The 15,644-nt window shown below is 49.8% G+C and overlaps 1 protein-coding gene across 1 annotated transcript; it reads left to right on the top strand.

The window, feature by feature from the left end:
- Positions 1 to 1,312: 1,312 nt before the first annotated feature.
- htr6 (5-hydroxytryptamine (serotonin) receptor 6) lies at positions 1,313 to 14,933 on the top strand. The gene is made up of 4 exons (XM_080214933.1): positions 1,313 to 1,394; positions 6,900 to 7,709; positions 9,680 to 9,828; positions 14,496 to 14,933. Exons 1-4 carry the CDS (start codon positions 1,313 to 1,315, stop codon positions 14,931 to 14,933), a joined length of 1,479 nt encoding a protein of 492 aa, XP_080071059.1.
- The last annotated feature ends 711 nt before the right edge of the window (positions 14,934 to 15,644 follow it).

Genomic DNA, 15,644 nt, shown 5'->3' with positions numbered 1-15,644 from the left:
GCTATATAAATGTAAGATTTTATTTCTTAATGGGTAGGAAATGGATATGTAATTTTTGTCATTCACCTATAACATTTATTCAGTGTAAACAAAGCATTGCCTTTCTAAATCATTTAGAAAGCATTTTGATATTTGCATCAATTCAGCAATTCAAACATTGTTCTGTAACAAAAATATGCATTTAGATTGTTTTATACTGATTCCTCTAGATGTAGGAGTAAGGTGAGCTTCCAGCCAGTTATTCTCTCCATCACCAAAACTATCTCTCCCCATCACTGTAGAATCCCTACAGTGCAGAGGGAGGCCATTTGGTCCATCGAGTCTGTACCGACTGTCCAAAAGAGCATCTTCCCCAATCCCATCCTTCTGCCCTATCCCCATAACCCCTCGTATTTACCATGATTAATCTGCCTACACATCTTTGGATATGAAAGGCCAATGTAGCATGGCCAATTCACCTAACCTGCACATCTGTGGACTGTGAGAGGAAACCGGAGCATCTAGGGGAAACCCAAGCAGACATGGGGAGAATGCGCAAATTCCACACAGACAGTGATTCGAGATCGAAATTGAACCCGGATCCCTGGTGCTATGGGGCAGCAGTGCTAAGAACTGTGTCACCATATCACCCTGTATTGATGTTCATTTTGGCCCCCACCTCAGCTAATCTTCTTCTGAAAACCTTGTCCATGCTTTTGCTAGTAATCTCACAACACCAGGTTCACCTGACAAAGGAACAGCATTTCCAAAAGCTTGTAGGTTTACTATCAAATAAACTGGTTGCACTTTAACCTGGTGTTGTGAGATTTCTTACTGTGTTTATCCCAGTCCAATGCCGGCATCTCCACATCAAGCTTCTGCTATCCAGAGAGTAGATTATTCCATTGTTCCTCTGGTTTCAACCCCCTCATGCCCACCCCCCCCAACAACCTCTGTAAACTGAGCTCATCCAAAACTCTGGTGCCCCTATCTGAACACTCACCAAATTCCGTTCAGATATTTCTCCTTTCCTCACTGACCTACATCAGCTTGATGTGGATGTGCCGGCGTTGGACTGGAAAGATTCGCATTCTAATCAGTAATCTCTAAACTGTCTGTGCTTTATATGCTCTGTCTGAGGCCAGAACTCTCCATTCACCTGACGAAGAGGGAAACCTCGAAAGCTAGTGCGTTTACTATCAAATAAATCGGTTGGACTAAAACCTGGTGTTGTCAGACTTTTTACTACATCAGCTTCCCAGTCCAGGAAGGATGAATTAAACAGATCTTGTGATGATAAGGAAATGAGGTGAGAATATCAGCTGACAGCCAAATGGATGCCAACGTTGCGAGCAGTCCGGGTGAGCTTGAGATAATGGGCAAGACAGGGGGCTGGAATTGGAGCCAAGAGAACAGTTTGTGATGGGGGGAGGGGGCCAAAGATACTGGCTTCAATCTTGCCAATTGTTCCAGGGAAATGCAGCTTATCGAATATCGGTAACCAGACAAACAACCTGGCAACACAGGGGGACAGTGGAGGGGTCAAGGGATTTGGTGGTGAGATAGAACAGAGAAGATAAATCCAAAACCAGCCAGAAAGGTAAAATATATCCTTTCTGATCTCCCCAGATGATCATAATCAGTCCAGGATTTTTTTTAACAATTCATTCTTGAGATGTGAGTGTTGCTGGCAACGACATTTATGGCCCATCCCTAAATATCCTTGAGAAGGTGGTGGTGAGCCAATTTCTTGAAATGCAGCAGTTCATGTGCTATAGGTACACCCACAGTGCTGTTGGGAAGGGAGTTCCAGGATTTTGACCCAGCAACAGTGAGGGAATGGCAATATATTTCCAAGTCAGGATGGAGTGCGTTTTGGAGGGGAACTTGCATGATGGCACAATGGTTAGCACTGCTGTCTCACAGTGTCAGGGACCTGGGTTCAATTCTGGCCTCAGGTCATTGTCTGTGTGGAGTTTGCATGTTCTTCCCATGTCCTCCAGGTGCTCCGGTTTCCTCCAAAGATGTGCAGGTTAGATGGATTGGCCATGCTAAATTGCCCTTGGTGTCAAGGGGACCAGCTAGGGTAAATACATGGGGTTATGGGGATAGAATCTGGGTGGGATTGTGGTCGGTGCAGACATGATGGGTCAAACAGCCTCCTTCTGCGCTGTAGGGTTCTATGATAGAGTCAAGCTTTTGAGTGCAGTTGGAGATGTACTTATCCCAGCAGAACAAGCACATTGCATCACATTCCTGACTTGTACCTCATAGATGGTAATGAGGCTCAGGTTACTCACCGCAGAATTCCCAGCCTCTGGATTCAATGTTGGTAATGCATCTAAAAGATAAGGAGAACTGGCTAGATTCTATCTGACTGCAGATGGCTTGCCAATTGGGTGGTGCAAATGACACTTGCTATTATCAACTCAATCCTGAATGTTGTTCAGGTGTTCCAGCCTGTGGACATGGACGTCTTCAGTATCTGAGGAGTCATACAAACTGCGGAACACTGCAATCACCAATAAACTGCCCCTCATCGACTCTATGACAGAGAGAAAATCATTAATGAAGCAGTCAAAATGGTTGGGACATTATCTTGAATCATACAGAGGGAAGAGGCCTTTCGGCCCATCAAGTCTGTACTGACACGCAACCCGACATCCCAGTTACTAGCACTTAGCCCATAGCCTTGAATGTCATGATGTATCAACTGCTATTCTGAGGAATTCCTCCAGTGATATCTTTGGACTGAGATGATTGGTTTCCAACGATCACAACTGCCTTCCTTTGTGTTTGATACGACTCTAACTAGTGAAGGGTTTTCCCTTTGCTTCCTATTGACTTCAATCTGATGACCTCCTTGATGCAGCACCCTGTTGAATGCTGCTTTTGTGTCAGGGGCCGTCACTCTCAATTTGCTTCCGGAGTTCAGCACTTTCGTCCATATTTGGACCAAGGCAGCATTAAGGTCTGAAATGATGGCCCAAGCCAAGTATATGTGAGCAGGTTACTGCTGTGCAAGTGTCACTTGATAGCACTGTCAGCAGTACCCAGTTTACAACACTTTACCTTTGGTAAGTATTTGGATCAGGTTTGTCCTGCTTCTTTTCTGGCCAAGTGTCCAGCTTGTTGGTTAGATGCCAGAGTTTTAGGTGCACTGAAGGAGCTCAGCTGGAAGTGCAGCTGGTCCATATGGATGAAGCATCATCTACAAAGGCAAACAAAAGGCAACTGTTGGTGCTGAGAAGTGCTAACCCTTTTACACTACTGAGATATCGGTTTGGGGCAGCATGGTGGCACAGTGGTTAGCACTGCTGCCCCACAGCACCAGGGACCCGGGTTCAATTCCCAGCTTGGGTCACTGTCTGTCCAGGGTCTCCCCTTATCTGCGTTGGTTTCCTCCCACAGTCTGAAACATGCCAGTTATGTGCATTGACCATGCTAAATTCTCCCTCACTGTAGCTGATCAGGCGCCGGAGTGTGGTGACTAGGGGATTTTCACAGTAACTTCATTGCAGTATTAAGGTAAGCCTACTTGTGATACTAATAAAGAAATACATTTCTTCCATATGATACAATTGCTTCTCCAGTCGATGGAACTCTCTGCAAGGCTGAACCAGGGGAATTTCACAGTAACCTCATTGCAGCGTTAATGTAAGCCTTACTTGTGACTAATAAATAAACATTAACACTTTTTAAGTGTACAGAGAGTCAGCACCTACCGCACAAACTTGCAATGTCTTCCAGAAACTCACTACTTTCTGGGAAAAGAATTGCCCATTGAAAGGGGATAATACCTGACGAGAGAGCAAGGTTTACAGTGACTGTTAGCATGGGGGCAATGAAAAGAACTTAGCAGCAGTTTCGTGGGAATAGGATTAAGAGAGCGCGGACTGAGCGTAGAAAGTGCATGAGGAGACAGAGAGAGGGGGAAGGAGAATGTGGGGTCAGGGAAAGAGGGAGCAGCTTAGCTCAGTGGGCCGGGGGATGGGAGGTGAATAGCAGCTGATGGTGCTATCAATCTTGGTGACCACCATGTGAGGGTTCATGGCAAGTTGGGGGTAGGGGTAGCATGGGCACATTTGGAGGGAGGGTAGGGCAGACATGCAACCTCCTCTGATATCCCCACAAGCTGGAAGTTTCCGATGTTCTAACTTTTAAAAAGAATCACTTAGGTCACATATTGGAGGGAAATTGGTGTCTAACCCCCAGTTTTCAGGGAAAGGGCAAGAGAAGAAAAGGGATGGGATGGGGTTCAATTCAATCTATCATTTAAACTCTCCCTTCTGTTGTGGGCTGGGGTGGGCCAGCGCCATTCATACAGTAAAGTGGAGGCCCTTCAGCCCATCGGGTCTACACTGACAAAACTGTACTAAATCTGCACCAATTCCACTTTCCCACAATTAGCCATAGCCTCGAATGTTGTGACATTTCAATTGTTCATCCATGTACGTTTTAAAAGGTTTGAGGTTTCCTGCCTTTACCACCTTCCCAGGCAGCATCTTCCAGACCCCCCACCACCCTGTGGGTGAACAGGTTTTCCCTCAAATCCCTCTAAACCTCCAGCCCCTCACCTTCAAGTATTTTTTTTTACAATACTTTTTTTATTAAGACACATATTTTTCCAAACTGCTCCTCTTATGAGGAACAGTGAAGTTCCTGATCTGCTTCAGAAAGCTAAAGGTTTGAGAACAGTCAGAGAGCGGGGAGGGCAGGAGGGTGGGGGGCCAGGGGTGGGAGGATTGAGGGGGTAGGTCAGTGTGGGGAGGTTAGGGGTAGGGAGGACAGTGGTGAGGGGTCAGAGGTGAGGAGGTCAGGCATGGGGGTCAGGGAGGGGGGTTAGCGCTGGGGAGGTTAGGGGTGGGGTGTCAGGGGAGGGGGGGTCAGTGTTGGGGATGTCAGGGGTTGGGGAGATCAGGGGTGGGGAGGACAGGGTTAGGGGGTTCAGGGGTGGGGGTCAGGTTGGGGGTCAGAGTTGGGGGGTCAGTGTTGGGGGTGTCAGGAGTTGGGGAGGACAGGGGTGGGGTAGGTCAGGGTTAAGGAGGTCAGGGGGGTGGGTCAGGGTTGCAGGAATTGGGGAGGACGGGGTGGGGTAAGTCAGGGTTAAGGGGGTCAGGGTTGGGGGGGTCAGGGGTTGGGGAGGACAGGGGTGGGGTAGGTCAGGGTTAAGGGGGTCACGGTTGGGGGGGTGGTCAGTGGTTAAAGGGGGAGGTCGGGATTAGTCATTAGCTGGGCAGGATTATCCCGGGTTGTTGTATCGGGCGCTGATTCCGTTCTCTGTGAGCCTGAGTTTTCTGCTGAACCTGTGGGAAAGGAAACTCAAACTCTGATCCCATCCAACCCATCACCGCACAGGGCGCAGAGAACCGGGACCACCGAAACCAGCGCCAGAAACTCGCATTTTAGTTTTATTTTGGACAGGACAGAGCAATCTGCCCCCAGCTACAGGGGACAGAGAAAATCTCTCTCCCTCCCGTGTCTGTTTGAAGATTGTGTTGGGATATTTCACTGATCCAGCTGCCTACTGGATTCTGCTGGAACTGAGGTTATTACTTTCTAATCCTTGATAAGGAGTGACTGGGATTTCTCTCTCACAGTGTCTCAGTAGTTGTCACAAAGCCATTTCTCACTTGTATGAAATGTTTTTGTCTCAAGCGGCCACTTTCTTCCAGGGAAACCCTCAGAATAGAGTTTGCTTTTAAAGGAAATATTCCAGATTGGATCTCTCACCCCCCCCCCCCCCACCTCCCCAAAACCTCACATAGAAGATGATGGTTGATGGGAATAAAGCTTTGGAAATTGAGTAGAACTGAGGGAATTTTCCAGGATTTCTGCATTTCAGTCGGGTTTGTACATGGGTGCACAGACACGGAGTGGCTTTGGAATATTCTTCATCTCTCTCTCTCGGTGCTCCATCACTTCCCACTTCTTACGAGCAGCCGTTGCCATTGGGAAGCAGCCTGGGTGTACACTCACTGGGTATGCACACTGGATATACACGCTGGGTGTACACTCACTGGATATATACTCACTGGGTGTATACACTGGGAGTACACACACTGGGTGTATACTCACTGGGTGTATACACTGGATATAGACACTGGGTGTACACACAAATTGGGTGTACTCACTGGGTGCACACTCTCTGGGTGTACACATTGTGTATACTCACTGGGTGTACATACAGTGGGAGTACACACCACTCGGTGTACACATTCCCTGGGAGTACACACCGCTCGGTGCACACATTCCTTGGGAGTACACACCGCTCGGTGTACACATTCCCTGGGAGTACACACTGCTCGGTGTACATTCCCTGGGAGTACACACCGCTCGGTGTACACATTCCCTGGGAGTACACACTGCTCGGTGTACATTCCCTGGGAGTACACACCGCTCGGTGTACACATTCCCTGGGAGTACACACTGCTCGGTGTACATTCCCTGGGAGTACACACTGCTCGGTTTACACATTCCCTGGGAGTACACACCGCTCGGTGTACACATTCCCTGGGAGTACACACCGCTCGGTGTACATTCCCTGGGAGTACACACCGTTCGGTGTACACATTCCCTGGGAGTACACACCGCTCGGTGTACACATTCCCTGGGAGTACACACCGCTCGGTGTACACATTCCCTGGGAGTACACACCGCTCGGTGTACACATTCCCTGGGAGTACACACTGCTCGGTGTACATTCCCTGGGAGTACACACCGCTCGGTTTACACATTCCCTGGGAGTACACACTGCTCGGTGTACATTCCCTGGGAGTACACACTGCTCGGTGTACACATTCCCTGGGAGTACACACTGCTCGGTGTACACATTCCCTGGGAGTACACACTGCTCGGTGTACACGGAACTGTTGCATGTGCCTCTCTGTGCCACTCTCGCTCTCTCCTCTCCTCCGCAGCCCCTCGCCCGGTGCCAGAAGCTCCTCGCCGCCCAGTCTGCCGCTCCCACCGCCTCCAGCCACCAGCTTTCCCCATGGGTGGGGGGCTGTCGGCCGCGGGGAACGGTACGGGGCTGGGGGCGCGGGCAGCTCCGGAGGGCAGGGTGTGGGTAGCTGCTTTTCTCTGTCTGATCATCCTCCTGACCACCGCCGGCAATTTCTTGCTGATTTTACTGATTTTCACGCAGCGCTCTCTGAGAAACACCTCCAACTACTTCCTGGTGTCTCTCTTCATGTCGGATCTGATGGTGGGCTTAGTGGTGATGCCCCCGGCCATGCTGAATGAACTGTACGGCCGCTGGGTGCTGGAGGGCGCTTTCTGCTCCATCTGGTACTCCTTCGATGTGATGTGTTGCAGTGCCTCCATCCTCAACCTGTGTGTGATCAGCCTGGACCGCTACTTTCTCATCATCTCCCCCCTCAGATACAAACTGCGGATGACCCCCAGCCGAGCCGTCTTCCTCATCTTCACCACCTGGAGCCTGGCATCCCTGGCATCCTTCCTGCCCATCGAGATGGGCTGGCATGAGATGGACTTTGAGGTGCAGGCACCCAACTCCAGCCTGCAGGGGGAAGGGGCTGAGTGCCGCCTCTTGGTCAGCCTCCCCTACGCTCTCATTGCCTCCTGCCTCACCTTCCTGCTGCCCTCTGTCGCCATCTCCTTCACCTACTGCCGGATCCTGCTGGCCGCCAGGAAACAAGCCGTGCAAGTGGCCTCTTTGACCACCAACGTGGCCACCACCTCTGCCGACCCGGTGAGGGTAAATACGCGTTTCTGTGTGTGTCTGGGGCAGGGAGGTTTGGAGGGTGTCCTCACTCTAGGAGTAAGGGCTGGGGGGGGGGGGGCATCGAGTTGGACATTGCGGGCCATCTCCCCAATTAATATAGAATGTGTTTGGCCAGGGCTCTCTAACTCTCCTCATCACAATGCCAAGCCGTAAGAAGGGTGAGAAAGGGAATCTTGATCGAATCCAGTCTCCTTTATCTCTGCAGACTTGATCCGATTCCGTTTTGTACTTTATTCAACAGCAGTCCGGAGCTGAGCAGTATTGGGGATTGAGGGAGAGGCAGGGACAGTATTGGGGATTGGGGGAGAGGCAGGGACAGTATTGGGGATTGGGGGAGAGGCAGGGACAGTATTGGGGATTGAGGGAGAGGCAGGGACAGTATTGGGGATTGGGGGAGAGGCAGGGACAGTATTGGGGATTGGGGGAGAGGCAGGGACAGTATTGGGGATTGGGGGAGAGGCAGGGACAGTATTGGGGATTGGGGGAGAGGCAGGGACAGTATTGGGGATTGGGGGAGAGGCAGGGACAGTATTGGGGATTGGGGGAGAGGCAGGGACAGTATTGGGGATTGGGGGAGAGGCAGGGACAGTATTGGGGATTGGGGGAGAGGCAGGGACAGTATTGGGGATTGGGGGAGAGGCAGGGACAGTATTGGGGATTGGGGGAGAGGCAGGGACAGTATTGGGGATTGGGGGAGAGGCAGGGACAGTATTGGGGATTGGGGGAGAGGCAGGGACAGTATTGGGGATTGAGGGAAAGGCAGAAACAGTATTGAGAATTGGGGGAGGCAGGGACACTGTTGGGAATTGGGGGAGAGATAGGAACAGTATTGGGGATTGGGGAAGAGGCAGGGACAGTATTGGGAATTGGGGGGAAGCAGGGACAGTATTGGGGATTGAAGGAGAGGCAGGGACAGTATTGAGAATTGGGGGAGGCAGGGACACTGTTGGGAATTGGGGGAGAGATAGGAACAGTATTGGGGATTGGGGAAGAGGCAGGGACAGTATTGGGAATTGGGGGGAAGCAGGGACAGTATTGGGAATTGGGGGGAAGCAGGGACAGTATTGGGGATTGAGGGGGAGGCAGGAACAGTATTGGGAATTGGGGGGAAGCAGGAACAGTATTGGGGATTGAGAGAGAGGCAGGAACAGTATTGGGAACTGGGGAGGCAGGAATAGTATTGGAAATTGAGGGACACAGAGACAGTATTGGGAATTGGTGGGGAGGCAGGGACGTGTTGGGGATTGGAGAGGGGGAGGGTGAAGGCTGTTATTTTTCAGTTTGCAATCAGTTTTAGACGAAATCTAACAGGAGTTTGGGACTTGCCACCGGCGTCAGGGAGCCGGAGCTTTAATTTCAGCACCTCAGACAGCGACCCCGATTCCGCCCTTCGGCACCGGCCAATCCCCAGCCTCTGGGAGAGGGAGTTAGCTCCAGAATGGGGGCCCTCCTCAGCACTGGTCACTTAGCACTGGTCACTCAGGTCCCGTCACTCAGCACTGGTCACTCAGCACTGGTCACTCAGGTCCCGTCACTCAGCACTGGTCACTCAGCACTGGTCACTCAGCACTGGTTACTCCGGTCCGGTCACTCCGCACTGGTCACTCCGCACTGGTCACTCAGCACTGGTCACTGTGTACTTGGGAAAATAGATGCTTCAAGCAGATTAAGCAAAAAGTATTCTAAAAATCTCATGTTTATAATTTTTGTTGCAATTGCCAACACTAAAAGTCAATAATGCATGTTTAAAAGTAGCTCCAAAATAAAACAGGTGTACAGAACCATCTAAACCACCTCACTCCCGGAGTTAACGCCCAGATAGGTGACTACATCTAAACTCTAGAGAAGCTATCGGTTTTTACTGATTGTTTTATGCACTATAAGGATTTCCCTAATGTCCAAAGCATTTCTCGCTCAGATTCCGCCTTTGTTTTTCATTCCAGCTCCGGGGAGCTCAGAACCCGCCAGCGAGAAGCAGCGACAGTCGAAGATTCGCGAGCAAACACAGTAAGCGAGCTTTGAAGGCGAGCCTGACGCTGGGGGTTTTACTGGGAATGTTCTTTGTGGCCTGGCTGCCTTTCTTTGTGGCCAATGTTATTCAGGTGAGCACCGTTTTCTGAACTGAGACACACCAGGTGTCCCCACCGGCTGGACTCTGCACATTGAGATGAATGCGCGAGAAATTTCCTTTTTAAATATGTTCTGTGGCCGCTTGAACCATTTGATGTCCGGTTGGTAATAACCTGCTCACGGTGCCAGACGGAAGGGTTAAAGGGGCTAAAATGAAGCAGTCTTAATCCAGTCCCTAACACACAATCCAGCACTGGTCAGGGTCATCAAGTGTAGTGCGTGCTTGGTTGAAGTCATTAGGTTACATTTTAGTTTCATTTGAAGCAATTTTTAAAAGCAGCATCTCGGCCTTTTGGCTAAGATGCAAATGAGATGAAGCCTTGGAGGAGGAGCTTACACCTACTCCAATCAGCTTGGATGATGTAGATCAAGCCCTAGACAGGAGGTGAGATCCCTGTCTTATCAGCTTGGATCGAGAATGTCCCAACTTGTTGAGACTCTGAATTGGACTTGATTTGATTGAATTGAAATAAAAACAAAAAAAAATCTCCAATAAGAACATAAGAACATAAGAAATAGGAGCAGGAGTAGGTCATCTAGCCCTTCGAGCCTGCCCCGCCATTCAATAAGATCATGGCTGATCTGTCGCTGCTGAGTTCCACTTTCCCGCTTTCTCCCCATAACCCTTAATCCCCTCTCTTATCAAAAACCCATCAACCTGCGTCTTAAAAATATTTAGCGAGGCAGCCTCCACCACCTCAACGGGCAGAGAATTCCAGAGATTCACCACCCTTTGAGTGAAGAAGTTCCTCCTCAACTCCATTCTAAACCGCCCCCCTTTTATCTTGAGGCTGTGCCCCCTAGTCCTACTGTCTTTTTTGAGCAGGAAGAGTCTCTCCACCTCTATCCTATCCATCCCATTCATCATCTTATACATCTCAATGAGATCTCCCCTCATTCTTCTAAACTCTAACGAGTACAAGCCCAGTTTATTCAGCCTCTCCTCATAGCTCAACCCCCTCAACTCTGGTATCAGCCTAGTAAACCTCCTCTGCACTCCCTCCAAGGCCAAAATATCTTTGCGCAGGTGCGGCGCCCAAAACTGCACACAGTACTCCAGCTGTGGCCTCACCAATGCCCTATACAGCTGCAGCAAGACCTCCCTACTTTTATATTCAATCCCCCTCGCTATGAAGGCCAGCATCCCATTCGCCTTCCTGACCACCTGCTGCACCTGCAAGCTGGGTTTTTGCGACTCATGCACAAGGACCCCGAGGTCCCTCTGCACCGTCGCCTGCTGCAGTTTTTCGCCACGTAAGTAATAGTCCTTCCTACCATTATTCCTACCAAAGTGGACCACCTCACACTTGCCAACATTAAATTCCATTTGCCATTTCCTGGCCCATTCGCCCAGCCTATCTAGATCCTTCTGCAGACTCTCCACACCCTCCGCACAATTTGCCGTTCCCCCTATCTTGGTGTCATCAGCAAATTTCGACACCCTACACTCGGTTCCTTCCTCCAGATCATGCGAGGTACTGTCTGTGTATGTGGCACAGGTCTGGCCTATCCTCAAATCCTGCGCAGCAGCAGTGACCCAGGCCATCTTCAGATTTATCTGGAGATTGTGTCTGGAGGGAAGCGATGCTCAAGTCTCCAGAAAAAGGAGGAAAAAAACGTTCCCAACGCCATCCTCAGCGTGGTGGCCACCTTTGTGTGCTGCTGCATCAAGCTGAGTGTAGATCCTCGGTACACTAACAACTAGTGCCACTACTTTTTGAGGTTCTACCTGTCCCAAGTGTTGCAGAGGATGGGTCTGGTCACACTGCCGTGGAACGCTCCAAGTAGTTGGACCGTACTGCAGCACCTGTCCTCCGTGGAGAAATTTTTCCACAAACACACGTTTGACCACATGGCGATCAGGAAGTGGTCAGTGCGTAATGTCCTAGAGGCCCTGAGAGAAAAGGAATGGTGGATCCTGTCAGATGGTTCCCTGAGCAGACTGTCAGTGTCACCTGGCAGAATGCCTCATCACCAGAACTCACAAACAAGCACCAAGACCTGACTTGGCTGGTAATGAGAAGGGTACTCCCCGTCAGATGCACGCTCGAGGTCTCAACATCACGGCACATTGCGCTTGAAGCAGCTGTGGGGGTAATGAGATGGTTGCACACCTCCTTGTGGAATGTGCCTTTGCAAAGAAAGTCTGGAGTGAGATGCAGTGGTACTTGTCGAGGTTCATGTCGAGCAGCTCGGTGACGCAGGACTCTGTGCTCTATGGGCTGTTTCAGGGGACGCACACCAAGACAAATATCAACTGCTGCTGGACGGTCACCAACTCACTGAAGGACACACTTTGGTCTTACAGTTGAAAGATTTGTCCTCGACTGAATGTTGCAGACAGGCACATTCCAAGGTCCAGGACCACGTGTTGAGGAACGCGCTCAAACTTGGGACAGCCGCCGCAAAGGCACAATAGGGAAAGGCCACACTGTAAAGCCTATCATCCGAGACAGATCCAGGGCCCGGGAACTGTAGAACACCCTTGGACTGCGTAACTGTGTACTAAACTGAAAAATAACAGCACACAGTAAAATCTGAGGCATGTATATAGTTTTAAGTAATGAAATGTAATGAATGTAATGTCGTGTGAATAAGCATAGTATTGTACTGGAAAAATGATTCTGTTGTTGCACTGTTTGTAATTTTTGGAATAGTTTATTTGAGAGTTTTTTTTATGAATAAAGTATATTTTTGAATTTAAAAAAATCGTTCAATCCCTAACCAAAAAACTCCACTGACCCATCAGCCAGTGATGACGGAAGGGGTGGAGGGAGGTGTGAATGTTACATTGGTCATTTATAAAAAGTTTATTTATTAGTGTCACAAGTAGGCTTACATTAACTTTGCAATGAAGGTACTGTGAAAATCCCCTAGTCGCCACATTCCAGCGCCTGTTTGGGTACACCGAAGCAGAATTTTATTGTGGTCAACGCACCTAACTAGCACATCGTTGTACTGTGGGAGGAAACCAGAGCACCCTGAGGAAACCCACGCAGACACAGAGAAAACGTGCAAGCTCCACGCAATCAGTGACCCAAGCCAAGAATTGAACCCGGATCCCTAGCGCTGTGAGGAGCAGTGCTAACCACTATGCTACCGAATATTAAGATAAAGGCAAAATACTATCTATGTTTGCTAGAATCTAAATTCTTCTTGTTGGGGTGATGGGGGCGGGGGAGTGGGGGGGGTGCGGCAGGAGGACCGGAACAGGGAATGACCCACATCATTTCTATTGAACTGGGATCACAAACAAATGGGAAAAATGTAATTGAAATTGTCCTTTGGGTGTCAGTTTCAGTCAGTGTGCGTGTCAGGTCCATCTCTCACACTTTCTCTCTCTGGCTGTCTGTGTATGTGTGTGTGTGTGTGTTTCTCTCTCTGTGTTGGTGTTGTCTGGGTGCTTTCTCCTCGTTCCTAACCCTCCTCTCTCTCGGTATCTCTCGCACTCTCGGTCTCCTTCCCCTGACTTCCTCCCTTACGCACGGAACAGGTTTTCCTTTGGTTTGCGCGCTTGCTCTAAGAGTAAGGTGAATTGTGGCTCACGGCGCTTGCACTCCCTCAGTTCACTGCAGCGAGTCAAGTCTTCGCAAAACAAAACGTAAAAATAATTGTAAAAGCCATGTGTCGACAAAGGTCATCGCTTTCTTTTTGCCCAGAAAATATTAAACAGGATCCTAGTCACCTCGCTGCAAAAAAAGTGAGATCTTTTTAAAGGAAGTTTCTAAATGATTCGGGGACATTTATAAATGCAGAAACCTTACTCTCTGATGTCGCTGGAACTCACTGTGTTTGAGTAATGGATTGCAATGAGAATTCTCTGGGATATAACCACATCTGTGCATTCAGAAACAAATTCACTCTCATTGTTTTATTTACCTGTCAGTTCAGGAAAATTAACTCATTCTAATTAGTTATTTTGCTGATCAATTCAAACCTAATGGGCAGCACAATGGTTAGCGCTGTCTCACAACACAAGAGACCCGGATTCGATTCCCAGCTTCGGGTGACTGTCTGTCTGCAGTTTGCACGTTCTCCCCGTGCCTGCGTGGGTTTCCTCCAGGTGCTCAGATTTCCTCCCACAGTATGAAGGATGTGCGGATTAGGTGGGTTGGTCATGTTAAACTACCCCTAGCGTCAGGGGGACTGGCTGGGATAATCCCATATGTGGGGATGAGGCCTGAGTTGTGATTGGGGCAAACTCAAATGGCTCCTTTCTGCACTGTAGGGATTCTGACAATGGGATCAATGTAATTTTGGGGTCCCACTTTTCACTGAAGTTCTTTGTTTGATAAAGAGTCATCCAGACTGGAAACGTTGACTCTATCCAAAGATGTGTGGGTACTAAATTGCCCTTTGGTGTCAGGGCGATTAGTTAGAGTGAATACAGGAGATTATAGGGATTATAGGGTAGGGCCTGATTGGAATTGTGGTCAGTGCAGACTTGATGGGCCGAATGGCCTCCTCCTGCACTGTAGGGATTCTACGATCTATTTTGTCTCCATAGATGCTGTCCGACCTGTTGAGATTGTCCAGCATTCTTCTGTTTTTGTGTCAGATTCCAATAGTATGTTTTTGTTTTATTTACTGTTGTACTTACCATTATTTACCCCACTAACAAGGTGCCTCTTGCCTGCAGGCGGTGTGTGACTGTGTGCCAGCCCTGCTCTTCGATGTGCTGACCTGGCTGGGTTACTGTAACAGCACCATGAACCCCATCATCTACCCCCTCTTCATGCGGGATTTCAAACGGGCCATGGCCAAGTACCTGCCCTGCTGCCGGCGCTGGTGGGCGCGGCGGCCCAGCGTGGTGTCTTTCTCCATGAGGAACTCCAACAGCGGCCCCCGGCTGGCGCTGTCCCTCAGAAATATGTTGGCCCTGCGGCCGGAAACCGACTCCATCGAGTCTGCCATCCAGATGAACGAGCGCATCTTCCTGGCAGGCAGCAAGCAGCAGCAACAGCAGGTGGGAGAGGAGCAGCAGCAGCAGCTGGGGGCGGATTCACTGCATCTCTTTGAACTGGAGCAGACTGACCAGGAATTGCAGGTGAACCAGCTGAACATCCCAATGGATTAGGGAATTCGCCCCTCCTGAGTGCAGCCACATCATGGGTTGTACCCCAGTGTCCCTCCTGGAGGTAAACAGCCTCCAGCATGTCCGCACAGTCAATCCTGCAATGAACTGGAGGCAACAGACTTCGACTGGAAACAAGACACTGTCCTGGTATCGAAATGTAAAGTAAAAGTTTATTTATTAGTATTACGAGTAAGGCTTACATTAACACTACAATGAAGTTACTGTAAAATTCCTCTAGTCGCCGCACTCTGGCACCTGATTGAGTACACTGAGGGAGAATTTAACACAGTCAGTCCGCCTAACCAGCATGTCATTCAGACTGTGGGAGGAAACAGGAGCACCCGGAGGAAACCCACGCAGACACGGGGAGAATGTGCAAACTCCGCACAGTGACCCAAGACGGGAATCGAACCAGCACTGCTAACCACTGTGCCACCGTGTCGCCCCACAGATGCAGAGTCAGTGCCACTCTGCCCAATGGGCAGATAGTGCCCCCACCCAATGGGAAAAGAGACAGTGCCCCCTGCCCAATGGGCAGAGAGACACTGCCCCCCACAATCCAATGGGCTGGAGAGTCACTGCCCCCCACAGCTCCCCCCCAAGGCTAGAGAGACAGTGCCCCCCACGCCCATGAGCTGGAGACATGGAGCCCCCAAGTCGAATGGAGTAGGGAATCCTGACTATTGGATCAGCCAATCTCAGATCCTCATC

This window comes from Carcharhinus amblyrhynchos, chromosome 30 (genome assembly GCF_965287045.1).
Source record: "Carcharhinus amblyrhynchos chromosome 30, sCarAmb.v2.hapA, whole genome shotgun sequence".
NCBI lineage: Eukaryota > Metazoa > Chordata > Chondrichthyes > Carcharhiniformes > Carcharhinidae > Carcharhinus > Carcharhinus amblyrhynchos.
Note: the sequence above shows the minus strand (reverse complement) of the source record. Positions and strands in the feature narration are given on the sequence as shown.